Genomic DNA, 14,266 nt, shown 5'->3' with positions numbered 1-14,266 from the left:
TGTGGATCAGTGAGTCGATGTCTTGCTCATTCCTGGCGTACACCTTGATGTTCAGGGTTCAGGCCTATGCAGAACAGCAGTGGGGACACATTTGAAGTTTTATTAGGGGTTTAGATTTGTACTGTTTTTTTGCAGTGGGTTCTTTGCACATATGGCGTTGACATCACATCCACATGAGCAAAATGTGGCTTTTTTGCTTCCGCTTTGAGTTGCCATGGCGGCTAGAAAAGACAAAGTCGTATTTCAGAAGCAAATAAAGCAATACCATGAACATTATCGTCTTCCAAATATTCCCCCACCAGGCTATGAGTTGTTGTTTTAAAATAGGGATTTTTGTACACCAGTGACAGTAGAGACAGATTAAGCTAAAGGTTTATAGTTGAGACATTGAACTGACTGAGGAGATGTGAACCAATTGTGCCTTCCCATCAGTTGCCCGTTGGCTTCACACACTGTTATTTCTGAGTTTTGATGCCTGATCCTGCACATCAGATTTTCTGTAACTTGACACTTTTGAACCCAAACACGCAGCAGACCACTGATGGACGACCCCAGCAGCTCTTCCACCGGGCTCAGCAGGTTTTCTGGAGGAAACCCTGGAAGCTTTCCCAGGTGACGCTTCCTGATCTTCCTGATCATTCTACGCTTCTGATCATTGACTTGAAACTTTCTTAGCGATCTTTCTTAAGGAATGCTGCAGGTATTTTGCTGTTTATTTAAGTAACATTTAAAAGTGAGTTTTTGAAAAGTGATTTCACTCTTGAGTCGTTAAAGGGTTTGACTTGGAGCCTGCATCTGTCCTGTTGTCGCCTTCCCATCCTCAGTTTCCATTTGCATGATTTGTTTCTCAGTTTCAACCAAAAACCTGGCTGAATAAAGTCTTATATCTGGTGTTTTGTAAACAAAATTGTTCTTTAAAAAAAAAGGTTTAGTTGAGACCAGAAACTTCATAATTTCTTTTACTTTGTAGTTTCTGTTTATTTATTTAGGATATTTTAAATGTCTTCCAGTTCCAGTGTTAAATATTCATTAGAATTTAAAGTTTGAGAACAAAGAGGACTTCTTCCCTTCGGTCCTTCACTCAGCAGCTTCTTTCTTCTCAGTTGGGTTTTTATTTTCCATCACAACATAATAAATGTTGATGAAAATAATTCATCTCTGATTTCCTCTTTCTCCTTTTTGTTTGTGTCTGAGTACGGAGAATTTCATCCATCCATCCTGGTCCCCTCTCTCCATCCATTCTAGTTCCCTTCATTCATCCATCCATCATCCATCCATCCTGGTTCCATTTCATTCCTGGGAATTATGTGACCATTTTGATTTCTTTACAGTTCTCACAGTCTGTTAAAATAAAAGTGAATAAAACCAGAAAATCCTGGAACAAACTTGGACTAATTACCTTGTTTGTTTGAGAGTATGCGCCATTCACCACAAACATCAAATACGGTAAATATGTTTTATTAAGTACTTAACAAACAAATGGCTTCTACCACAATAATTATGTGAAATTAAATTAATTGTCTAATACTTAAAAAAATAGTTTGGTGCTTTCTGACATCTTGCTTTGAGCTCAGAGTCTGAGAGGCTTTTCCCGCTATCAAACATATTACTTACTTTGGTCTCTTATTTAATGGAAATATTGGTGTTGATGAGACTTTCTCCAAAATGATAACATTTTTCAACCTGTATAGCTCCACTGTTGAAAATGAGGCTCTAACATTCACAAATTAAATTGAAATAAATTCCAGTCCAACATCTGGTTTGAGGTGATTCCTTTGGGACCAGCTGAAGGAAAATTATCCTAACTTCAGAAGATGTGCTTTTAACCTAACAGAGCTCTGTGGTTCCTCTTAGAAGACAAAGTGGAAGCTGCAGGATCTTCAGAACAAACAGGTCATGATGCTGCTAGGCCTACTGATTATCCCTCTGTCTGGACACAGGATCAATATCATCACTTTAAAAGCAAAAATGAATGGTTATATGCCAGACATGGAAAACTGGGATGCCATGATGTTCAGAATAGGTTTTATGGTGTATCGAGGTGTCAAAATTGCCACCCAGTAAGGTAAGCTGAGGGAAATACAGCTCTATTTTGTAGCAATTCAAGAGCTACTCAACTTTTATCGCTTCGGAAGAACACTTTTTATTTATCAATTTTCTTTTTTTACTCCAATGTGACCAGGCGGGCTCCGTAAATAAGTTCTTTTTTTATTTCCCATATAAGTAAGTGAGTAAGTATCCTCAAACAGTAGGAAACGGCAAACTGTAGGTCACGTGACTCCTGCAGACTCGGGGCGGGTCTCTCGGCTGTAGTTCACTTCCTGCTTCTTCTCTTCGCTCTCGCCTGGTCAGCTGCTTCATTCCTCTGTCCGACGACAGACACAATGTCACATCAAACGGGCATTCAAGGTAGGGGTTATTTCTAATTTCAGTGCCTCACTTTTTCCTGCTTCCGCTGTCTGAATTTGAAGCTGAGCTTCAAGCGCCCGGTGCAGTTTGTTGCAATCAGAAGCTAGCGTCAAGTTAGCTGATCTGTCCCTGCTAGCTAGCCTAGCTAGCTTCAGTGATTTGTGCGACCAGCTGTGCCGCTCTGGACTTTAGGAGGACTTATTTCCGAGCGTTTTGCCTCTCCGTAGCCGTCCCAAAGCATTTTCTTCTCAAAGTATTTCTTGACGCCGCTTTGAGGCAATTCTCTCTCTATTTTTTTTTAATCATCAAACTGAAACCCTGTGAGGTTAGTTCAGGCTCTGAATCAATGGGCGACGCCTTCATCTAAAGTCACTGCCGGTCTGGCACCTGTCAAGGTTCCAGTTATTATCTGAATTGCACGGATATTATGCAGTGTTGATGGAGACCTTTCAGATTGGGCGTGACCACCTGCTACACAAGATGCCTACGCAGGTAATTTGTTTAGTCTGCATTCACAAATTTATCCACATGAGAGAAAAACGTGTTGTAGACTAGGCAAAGGGGAATATTGCACTTTCTACTGTTTTTATGAACAGCGACTGGCTTATAGAGATGTTCTAATTTATCCAAAGTGAAGCTTATCTACGTCCCCTCTGTTAGGGGAAACCGATTATCTAACCCGAATGGGTCACATAAATATGTGACCCATTCAATAAAGGCATTGATAAAGCACCTGTTGGTGTGTGCAACAGGAAACGGACATCACACACATTTGTCTGCAAAACGGATTTGTATCGGAAAGAGTTAGTGAATCTGTGTTTCTGCATTAGTTATGTTGTTTGAATAATAATGATAATAAAACAAAAATATCACCAGGATTTGCAGTTAGTCATTGAGAAGCTATTTTACCTGTTGACCTCTGTGCTCGGACATAGGTCAGAGTTGTTAGACTTACAGTAGGCATGAACATCTCGCACAGTACGACTGCATTGTGTAAAATATACCACAATTTCAGGGAATTGGCACAAAAATTAAACCGTGTACAACATGATCCATGATCTACTTACTTAAACAGAAAAGTAATAATCATAACTAGCACTTCTAAGGTTCTTTACATTATTGGTTACAACATGTCTGATAATATTCCTTATTTTAATACAGAGGACCTTAGTAAAACTATAGAATCACCTGCTAAGCCTTGTATTTTTCCAAGTAAATGTGCTTATTGTGTAAAATATTGCTGCTCTTAGGGCAACACAAGTATGACAAACTGACATAAGCAGGAAATATCTCCTTGAGTGAAGCTGACCTTTCTTATAAGCAAGGCAAAACTGAACATGAAAAATTTGTGGCATCTGTTTAATCGAAGTTAAAATCAGTACGATAGAAAGTTTTTGCAGTTTTTTGTGTACGTTTTAAAGCTATGGAGTGCGTTGATACTGTTAGCTGACCGATGTCTGCTTTTCCGTTTATTGAGCTCCAACATAGATTTGTGTATGAGCAGTCATTCATGGGCCTTCGTGCCCAATAACACTGACTAAAATGAACCGAAATGAGTTTGGTTGCAAACTTTAATGCACTTTAACTGGACTAATCCGTCATTTGGCTGTTGCTTATACATGACGGCTCGAATCAGACTTTGAAAACCAACAACCGGACTAGACTGTCCCTTTCTGCACAGTCTACCTCTTTTTCTAAACAATATCTTTTCCATCTTGTTCCAAGCTGGGAACGACGTGAAAGAAATCTTTGCCAACGCCAGGAGCGGAGACCAGTATCGAGTCTTGAAGATCGTCATCGAGGATGGTAAGCAGAGAACCTTGTATTTATTTACAACCTTTTGTGCCAAGAAAAGGCTGAACTCACCCCTCTGCCCAAAGGTTGTGTGTCTGTGTGTGTGTGCGTGAAAGAAATCTCTGTGGTGCTTACATTTCGGTCTGCACACATCTGCCTTCCAGAGCAGCTGACACTGGGCGCCACCAGGAAAGCGTCCAAGAAGTGGGATCAGGAATACGATTCCCTAGTGCTGCCGCTTCTGGAGGATGCCGTGCCATGCTATATTTTGTACCGTCTGGACTCCACTAACAACCAAGGCTACGAATGGATCCTCCTCTCCTGGTCACCAGACCACTCTACTGTAAGACAGCCGCGCCTGCTGCCTTTAATGACTAGCTTTCCATTCTTCGCAGCATTTGTTGTGCTCTGCTTTGGGTATAAGAGGGGTGGAGTTGACCGCATCAAAGCAACCAGCCCGTGTTTGATTTCATACCTTCTTAGTCTTAAAAGCTAAATATGGCTTGATTATGGTGTTTTTCTAAATAACAGGCTACTTTGCCTTTTTTTTTTTTTAAGTTATTCTTTCAGTTTTTAGGGTAATGTATGCAGCCCAATGAGGTTTTGGCAACCGACTCAAACATAACAAACTCGTCCCGATTTTGTTTCATTTAGACATCACACGGGAACATTATGTTTCCGTGGCTGTGGAAAGGAACGTTATGCAGCATGAAGATGCAAGGTGCAAATATGTTTGTAGCTCTTTGTTCTGAAACTCCCATCTGGAGTCACAAAGCTGAGCTTTAACATTCCTGTTCCTGAGCATAAAGTGTCAGGTTGAGGCTTGCCTAGAAGTTGCTTAATCTCTTCACAACCTGCATGTGCATGAATGCTGCTGATTTTACTGAGCTGGAATGGTTTGTTTTCACTTTGGGTATATCCATCAGGTCAACCACGTGCATAGAGCTTCAACCCGTTATTTTGATGTCAGAGAAATTTGCCTTTGTAGTTCAAAACTCTTGGCCATTGTTTTTAGTGGCGTCTTCATGAGTTTCTTGTCTTTTTATTTTTTTTGATTGCAGGAACTGAAGTAGTAAACCAGTTTATAAGGCTGCAAGCAGGATAGCAGTGCTAATTAATAAAACTATTCATGAATGACTTTACTGTAACAAAACAAAAGTGGTAATTTTAGCAATTAGTGCAGTGTCTGTCTGATTTTTAAGGGTGTGTCCAGATTCTTGAAGTAAAGCTCACTCGCCTTAACCTAAACCTGATGTTTGGAATAAATTGCACTGAATAGATCACTGAGTTAATCAGTGTTTACATTTAAGACTCTTAATTTTAAGAGGTCTTGCTACATTTTCCATGGGTCTTCAGTTAAATTTAGTTCTGCTTTTTTTTTTTTGTACTTTTGGCTATTTATTGTATAATATATTTTATTAGTATTTTTTATTGTAAATATTTGCTTTATTTATATTAAGAAGCTTTCATTTGGCGTAGCTCTCTCTTTAGGCATTAGTTTACGGTGTGATAAAAGTTCAGACTAGACAATTCACCTGAGACTGGCTTCTTTGTAATTTGTGTAAATTAAACTGTAGTTATGCTAATATTTGTTTATTATTTATTAAGGTAACAAACCTAAATTGATGTTAGGTCTTAAATTTAAACTATTATAGTTTTTAAAGGTCTTTTAAAAAACTTAGAATGCTTAGAATAAAGAAACTGATGAAAATATTTAATCTGTTTAAGTTAATATAAGCTCAGCTTCACTCCTCGATAAATCTAAAGCAAGATGTTCCAGGGTAATTTTATCCTGCAAAATGAACAGCTACAGACAAGTGAACATTACACACACACACACACACACACACACACACACACGCAATAATAATGCTGCGGTCCCTTCAGACTTCAAGATGCATGAAGGTTGCTTTTATTTTCCAGGTGTGGAAAAAAGAAAATACTTTTAAGTTTCCAGACATTCTTACCATTTTTTCCCAAAGTTTGAACATTTAATGGAAAATAATTGAGTACTGTTTTTTTTTATTTTTTTTTATTTTGATCTAAAAGTTTGTGTTTAACATTTTAGCCACCAGTATTGTGAATTTTAAGAGACGCACCAGTTGACTGGTCAGAGATCCAAAGCTGCCATGTTTCCCTTGATTGGGAGGTGGTTGCTGAATTTGTTTTGGTGTTTTCATAAATGTGTCATTAAATGTATCAATAGCACCAAACTTTATTTTTGATATAAACAATGATGGGAGCGGTAATGTTATAATGTTAGTAGGTCTTAACTTTGTGGATTCCACTCCCATTATTGGTTGGACTTTGTCTTCTATTTAGCTTTTATCAATCAATATACTTTTTCTTTGCTGTTTTATAGCCCTAAGAAAAAAATAGTAATCTGTCACATAAAAAGCAAGCTGAAATTATTTTTGGTCAGAAAAATCCTGATCCGACCCCGACTTTTCATCATAATAAAAACATTTAATTTGCTTTTATTTTTCCAGGTGCGACACAAAATGTTATATGCTGCTACCAGGGCGACACTGAAGAAAGAGTTTGGAGGAGGGCACATTAAGGACGACATTTTTGGAACCACAAAGGTTTGTCGTTGAACCTCGCATGAAGTTGTTGTTTATTTTATTTCTATTTTTTTTGTTGTTGTTTTTTTTCTGAATCTGTAAATGCGGTTTTTATTTGCAGGAGGATTTGAACTTCAGTGGTTACAAGAAATATCTGACCTCTCAGGCGGCTCCTTTGCCCCTCACTGCTGCAGAAGAGGAACTGAGACAGATCAAACTCAGTGAGGTAACCGCCAAGAATCCCAGTTTCACACGCGAACACACAAAATCTTGCCAAGTACTTTTGTTTTTAATCCTAGTGCAAGTATCACTTGTACACTTGAAATGAGACAAAACTGACTTTTCAGCAAGATATAGGAGTCTCAGGGGGAAGGGTGGTATGGGAGGCTGAAGCTCGGAAACTTTGAAACTGCAGCTCCAGAGGAGGAGCTGCGTTTTAAAGGCGGAGCTAGGTCCACCCAGGCGTTTTACACAGCTGAATGGTTATCGTGGGAGATTAAAAGATTTCTCAAACATGCATGAAAGAATCAAAGCAACACTCCAGGTATGACCTTAATGTGTAAATAACATAATTACCTCATGTAAAGCTAAGAAAAGTTGATTTTCACATAATATTGCCCCATTTAATATTGATGAAAATGTACTAGTTCTACTGGCAGATTATTTCACTCACGTCTTCCAGTGGAAGTAGTACCTTCAAATCAATATTAGCAAATTATTGACTTAACACAAGCTCTTATATGTAGCTGAAAAGTCACTTATTTTAAGTGTGCTAAGATATTTGCACTAGAAACTACACCGAAAATACTTGGTGAAATCTTGTGATTTAAAAAAAAAAAAAAAATTCTTACAAAGCATCTGCTGGACAGCACTTGTATATAAGGAAATAATGCAGTTCTCTTGTCCAGGTGTAGTTTAGGCTGTTCTTTTAAGTCTAAAAGGAAACACCACTCACTGTATCATCTTCACACTCTAGACTTCAGCAGTTGAAAATAACTGCTTAGCTTCGTGCTCCTCCTCCTCTTCCTCCTAATCTCCTGTGTGATGTGAAACCCCCCCCAAACCAGAACCTGGCTGGGTGAAAGTATCAATGAAGGCCTTTTAAGCGCACAAGGTCAGCAGCATTGCAAGTGTGCAGATGCTGGCCTGGCAGTATCAAACATGCTGATGGGCTAGAACAGCAGGATGTTGGCAGAGATCACTCTCATTAAGGCTTTTACAGCTCACACCCTTGTGTCCATTAAAAAAACAACAAAAAAACCCCCAGCTCAGATACCCAGTAATAGGGCTTGTTTAGTCGAATCCAAAAAATAAAAAAAAGTGGCTGAAGAAGATGTCGTCGAGAGTTCAAAACTAAATCTGACCTCAAGTATGCAAATGTCCAAGCTCTGCAGTGGAGAGTGATTTCACTCTGGGACACAAGTGAGCTCTGTCGTCGTGCTTTGCCTTTTGTTGTGATAAGAAAGATGAATGCGGTAACGTGATACTGCTGATGTAATTGCCTCTACTTACCTCGCAGACTTGAACCTTCACCGCGTCTACAGGGGGAAGTTTAGGTCAAGTTTTTGACTTGGAGTCATTTTTCCTGAGTTAACAGCATTTTCTAATTGCTGCTCTCCCAGCCTGTCACATAAACAACAGCTCTCTTCCTTACCATATATGGAACTGTTTTTAGTGGCGTAGCCTCTCTTCAGAGCACTGTCAATTTAAAACTGCAACGCAAATGGGAAGTGAGGTTTTTGCTGCTGGTCCCGTTTGGCCAGCTGTCGAAGGAAGATGAAATGTCTTTAGTCTGTACCATCCAGATGCAAAAGCTCTAAGAATATTTAACATCTTGCCTTGACTTTTTACCAGGCAGATGGGTAAAAGAAACACACAGTCGTGTTTGGAATGTGAAGTAGCTGCATTTGTGCTCAGTCATGTCTGCGAGGCTTTCCAATTTATAGGATCAGACCTCTAAAAATAGACGCAATCTATCAGTGTAATCCTTTCTGCATTTTCAAGTTCTCTGTTTGATTTGCTAAAGGCGCCTTGCCACTTCCAATACAGACTCCTCATCTGTTATCAGAGTGCCTCAGCTTTTAAGCAGGATGGCTCAGCAGGTTACTGTGTGTTTGTTTTTTTTAAACCCATCTAATGAGATTGTTCAGTTTTAAAGTGTTTGTTGTAACAATGACTTAGAAATCAAATAGAGGGTGAAGCCTAATAACCAGCAGCTCTTGTGTTCAGGTCCAGACGGACATCAGCGTGGACACCAAGCAGCAGACTCTGCAGGGAGTGGCCTTCCCCATTCACAAAGATGCTGCTGACGCACTGGCACATTTTAAGGAAAAGAGAATCAACTATGTGCAACTGGTGAGTTCCCAACAGAAAGCAATGCCCTGCTAAAGTGGTCATTCCTCCCTTTCACATTTTTGTCATGCGATTGTTGTTGTTGTTGGACGGTGAGCGTCTGTGGACACGGACCTTCAGGTTTGCCACAGTTATCGCAGACACGATAATTAATATTGCAGGAAGATAAATTATCCCAGTAATTCCTGTGATAAACGATAATGAGGCCATTTTCAGGTATCCTTTTTTTTCTCTCAGACAAATTAATTTGGCAAACAACACTTTACACTGGAACTGGAAGATATTTTAAATATCGAAAAACAACCAAAACCGTAAATGAAATGGATTGTGAGGTCTGTGTGAATAAAGTTACCCTTTCAAAAAATATGATTCATAAGAATGAAAATTCTCCTTCTAATTTTTAATTTACCATGAAATTAACTGATTAATTGCTTATTGCTACATGCTTAGCCACAGACTCTCTGAACTTTGACTAGGCCACTCCAGCACGCGACTGTCTTTAAATCTGAACCATTTATTATATTATCTAATTCCACAGCAGCTGTTGCTGTTTAAGAGTCGATGTCCTGATGAAAAGAGAATCCGCCCCTCGTTGCACTCAACAAGTTTTCTTCCATTTTTGCCTTCATTCATTTTACCATGACCTCAACAGCATGATGCTGCCACCACCATGTTTCACTGTGGGGTATATTGTGTTTTAATTTACTGTCATATTTGGCATGTTGGCTAAAAATGTTCGTTGTTCTCTTCTTTAATATAAGGCAGATGCTTCGCTATCTTGGTGGGTTAGCAGTTGTACCAAGCTGTTTTTATTTTCAAACAAGAAATTAACCAGTGCGCTAAGAAATGGTAAAAGCTTGGGGTTTTGATTATTTTTTTTTTTTGCCTCATCCTGCTTTAAACTACTCAACAACTCTATCCCTGACTCTGTCCCTGGGTCTCTGTGAAGCAGTTTGTTTTTCCGTCTCTTACAACGGTTGTATTTCTCATGTTCCTTTTACTTCACAATTATTGCTTGTTTTGGTTCTGGTCTGTCAGAAAAAACCCTCACAAATACTTAGATAAGAAGGTGAGAGTTCAACGGTGAGGAACATTTCTGCAAGGCACAGGGAGTGTTACAACAGTGAACTTGCTCCTTAAATACCTCACACTTTTGTTACCTTATAAACAGAAAGAAGCATTGCTGGTCAGGAGCTGCTTTTGCAAACACAATGAATCAGTCTTTTTTTTTTTTTTTGATAAAAAAGCCTTTGTTTCATTGCTCATTAAAATTCAGTGTACCCATGGCTCTGATTAGATCAGTCCAAAGAACAAAGGAATAATTGAAGCCTGTTATTCTGCGATCTTCAGAGGCAAACGGATAGGTTTTAGATTTTATTTTTTCTTTTTATTATTCCATTAAAACAATTCTTCTGACCATAACATAGTTAAGTGTTTCACTCCAAAGAAAAGGTTTCATAAGTGGTCTTTAATTGACACTCCTTAGGTTTTAAAATTCAGTTTAATTGGTTCGCTCTGTAGGGAAAATAAACATGAAGTGACGTGAGCAAGCTGTGAGAACTTTCCACCTTGAGTCCGTTTAAAAGTTTTCTTTCATTTTTGACCCACCACAGTTAGTTTGTGAACCTATCCCAGGGCAAGCCCCTTTTTTGTACTCAAACATGTAAGTAAACATGTTTGGTTACACAAACACACACACACACACACACACTCTGCCCCCCAGATGCTCCTGCAAAAACATTTAATTTCATTTGGCATTCAGGAATAAACTGACTGGGCATGTAAATAAGCAGTAGAAAACCAGTTTGAATGCAAATGACATCTGTGTGTGTGTGTGTGCGCACGCGCGTGCGTGCGTGCGCATTCTGCCCCCCTGGATAGGCCACCCAGAACAGAGAGCAGGTTACAGATGTTGATTCTCTCAATATTAAAGTTGTGTGATGAAAAGAGGAAGAGGACGATGAGGAAATGGACTATAGACACCCAGCAGTCTGAAGACACCTATTTCTTGTTTGTTTTTCTAGTAACCTTGACAACAGAGCTCCGGTTTAGGAAGTTGTTTGCTCATATTTTTTTTTTTTGCATAAAATCTTTTACCCTTTGAAAAATTATTTCCCCTTAAAACGTTGCACATGTGGAAGGAAAATCCAAACTTTTGGAGTTCTGTTCATTAAAAACACTTTGTGTGATGAGCTGGGATGGGTTCTCCCTTGCTGGAAAAATGAGACTTGTCGTCATCGGAGACGACCTCAAAGCAGAGAGGTGTCAAAATGAGATTCTGCAGTCGGTGAATCCTTCCTTCCTCCAACACAACCAACCTGGTGAACATCCAGTCCAACTGGCTTCGCCTCAGTCCTGGTTTTCTTTTGGTTACTGTCACTTTTTCTTACACCAACTATAACCCCTTTCACCTTCCTCTGTCAACAGGAAATAGATGTTGAAAAGGAAATGATTCGCTTGTGCAGCACTGAGCCAACCGAGTTGAAAGACCTGCCAAAGAGAGTCCCCAAAGATTCTCCACGTTACCACTTCTTCCTGTACAAACATTCCCATGAAGGCGACTACTTGGAGTCTACAGGTTCGCTGTTCTTTACACGTCGCCGTTGCCGACGTTCCGCTTGGCATCTTTTTTGGCCCTAATCTCTTGTTGTCCTTTTTCTCTTTTGCAGTCTTCATTTATTCTATGCCAGGGTACAAGTGTAGCATCCGAGAGAGGATGCTGTATTCCAGCTGCAAAAATAACCTGATTGACATGGTGGAAACCAAACTGCAGATGGAGATCGAGAAAAAGGTGAGAGATGAAGACGTCGTGATTCACACTTGAGCTAATCTGTGCTTGATTCAGAGGTCCTATGCATTATTAGAGTTGAGCTTCCACACTTTTCTATAAATTCACATTTTCAACTGTCTTTTTTTCTTTTAGCTTATTTAGAAAGAGCAAAAGTATGAATTTATGGCAGATAGTGCTATAGTTGAGCTTTAAATATGGATAAACTACACAAGATGGAAGGATGTCAGATGAATAATAGATGGGATGGAAGAACATGCTGAAAGGTTTTATTTATTTAGCCAGTAGAACAGAGAAATAGTTCTGAAAATCTATTTTTCTATGCTCTATTCTTGCCCAAACTTATCCAGACCTGGAAAATTATTTGACCAACTCTCAGATTTTTTTCAGACTATATCAAAAAACCTGAAAATGGTCGTCATAAAGTAAGAGATTAAGTTTGTCTCTGTATCATAAATTCTACATAAATCAATTAATGGTTTTCTTTTTTTTATAGTTTGATCCTTTATTAGTGAAATAAATATGAAAACTATATTAATACAGTTTTATTAATATAGTTAATATATAATATTAACTATATATACTATAATATCCAACTTCAACTTATGGTTGAAGTTGGATATTTTTTAAATTAACCAATGCAATCGGTGTAGCTGATTAAATCATAATTGAAATGTAAATTTACTTTTAATAATTCAGTCCGAAATGTAAAACTCCGTATAGGTTTATCAGAAGGATCTGACTATTTCAAGCATTCATTTCTTTAATTATGGCTCTCAGCTAAAAATAAATAAGTTCTAAGTTCACTGCCTCAGAAAATGAGCCATTACCATGAAAATTGATTGAAATAAAAACTTGTAACAAATCAGCATGAGAGCTAAATGACTCCTTTGTTGGATTCTAAACAGCTTGAAATGGCAACTCCACCTTATTTATAGACTGACACTGACTTGCCAGGTATTGTTTATTTTTTTCCTTTCACAGTTGGAAATTGAAGACGGGACCGAACTAACAGGCGAGTTCATGTACGCCGAGGTGCATCCCAAGCAGCACGCCTATAAGGAGCGCTTTGCCAAGCCCAAAGGCCCAGCCGGTAAGAGGGGAGGTCGCCGAATCACCCGGCCACCCGGCGAGGGAGAGGAGGAGGATTAAAACACACCTCCACCCCACACACCCTAAATCCTCCACCCCATAACGTGTTCCACAGTGGAACATCCCTGTGATGGGCGACGAAAAAATTGTATTTGACCTTTTTTTGTTGTTGTTGTTGTTGTTATGTTTCTGTTTTCTTTTCCCAAGAACCTCAATTTTTTCTCACCATGTTACCCAACTATGCACGCCAAGGAGAACTGAGCAATGACACCCTTCAGACGTTCCATTTGTAGCTTGCCAAATGGAAACGCGCATCTTAACACACTCACAAGCAGCTCAACTGTAACTCAAGGGGCCCAAATAAAAGTTGAGGTATTTGCTTCGTTGCCAGCTCTAACACTTAGTGGAAAAAAAAAAACAAAAAAAAAAAAAACTTTCAAGCACGACTAATGTGAACTCGCGCAAATATAGAAAGAAATGTTTTTTTTTTTCTTAAAAATTCTTTTGAGTTCGTATTCTAATTCCTAAATATCATTCCTTAAGTCTGTGTCAAGAATCGTTTGGGGTTTTTTTTTGTGTGTGTTCGTCTCCTACTGTTTGCACAACAAGGTGCTCCAAAGCTGAAAAGATCCGAATTATTCCCACGTTGTCGACTCCATTCGTTTTAACAGTGCATTTTTATAAAGACAAAATTCCTTCTTTTTGATATAACTGTGGTTTACATGGGGGAAGAAAAAAAAAGAAAGAAATCATCTGCTGAGAAACTTATTTTTCTATGCAAGTGCTGTAAATGTACATATTGTAGCTGTGTGATGCTCTATGATTAAGAAGCGGTCCGTTTTTGGTGATTGTCGGTGTGGATTTCAGTGGAAAAGACCGGGCTTCCAGAAATATTCCATCTATCTTGTACATCTCGCATTTCACCGAGAGGAAGCGAATAAAAACCTGGTTCCCACAGAGGAAGGAATGCCAAGCTCTTATCGGATAGAAAAGGGAATACTACCTTGACGGAAAAATTGCCTCATCCACTGGTCTACTGATTAATATTTGGCAAACTACTTAGTTCACCTCATGTGAAGGGGAAAAAAAAAATCCCTTTATATTCATTGTCATTAGAGAAAACGAATAATGTTTGTTCTTTGTTTTCTTACAAATTTTTCTTTTAAAGATGAAAAATAAAATATTTAAATCAGACAATTTTGGTCCTTTTTTTATTTCTTCAAAAATAAAACGACTTTTTATTTTATAACAAAAATTTAGCCTGGAA

General features: G+C 38.7%; 1 protein-coding gene across 1 annotated transcript; it reads left to right on the top strand.

Annotated features, from left to right (window-relative positions):
* The first annotated feature begins 2,281 nt into the window (after window positions 1–2,281).
* LOC103134443 (twinfilin-1) lies at window positions 2,282–14,193 on the top strand. The gene is made up of 9 exons (XM_007546695.2): window positions 2,282–2,409; window positions 4,135–4,215; window positions 4,368–4,546; window positions 6,693–6,788; window positions 6,889–6,993; window positions 8,997–9,122; window positions 11,547–11,697; window positions 11,789–11,910; window positions 12,892–14,193. Exons 1-9 carry the CDS (start codon window positions 2,385–2,387, stop codon window positions 13,057–13,059), a joined length of 1,053 nt encoding a protein of 350 aa, XP_007546757.1. The 5' UTR covers window positions 2,282–2,384; the 3' UTR covers window positions 13,060–14,193.
* The last annotated feature ends 73 nt before the right edge of the window (window positions 14,194–14,266 follow it).

The sequence above is a fragment of the Poecilia formosa genome, unplaced genomic scaffold (genome assembly GCF_000485575.1).
Source record: "Poecilia formosa unplaced genomic scaffold, Poecilia_formosa-5.1.2 Scaffold17, whole genome shotgun sequence".
Lineage (NCBI taxonomy): Eukaryota > Metazoa > Chordata > Actinopteri > Cyprinodontiformes > Poeciliidae > Poecilia > Poecilia formosa.
The sequence above is the reverse complement of the archived record's forward strand: the minus strand, read 5'-3'. Positions and strand labels throughout refer to the sequence as shown.

Bases quoted from the DNA above. Each gene is read 5' to 3' on its own strand.
- LOC103134443 (XM_007546695.2), top strand. From the start codon at position 2,385: ATGTCACATCAAACGGGCATTCAAG. The intron at 4,547-6,692 runs GTAAGACAGCCG...TTATTTTTCCAG, and splicing joins GGTCACCAGACCACTCTACT to GTGCGACACAAAATGTTATA. The intron at 6,789-6,888 runs GTTTGTCGTTGA...TTTTATTTGCAG, and splicing joins ACATTTTTGGAACCACAAAG to GAGGATTTGAACTTCAGTGG.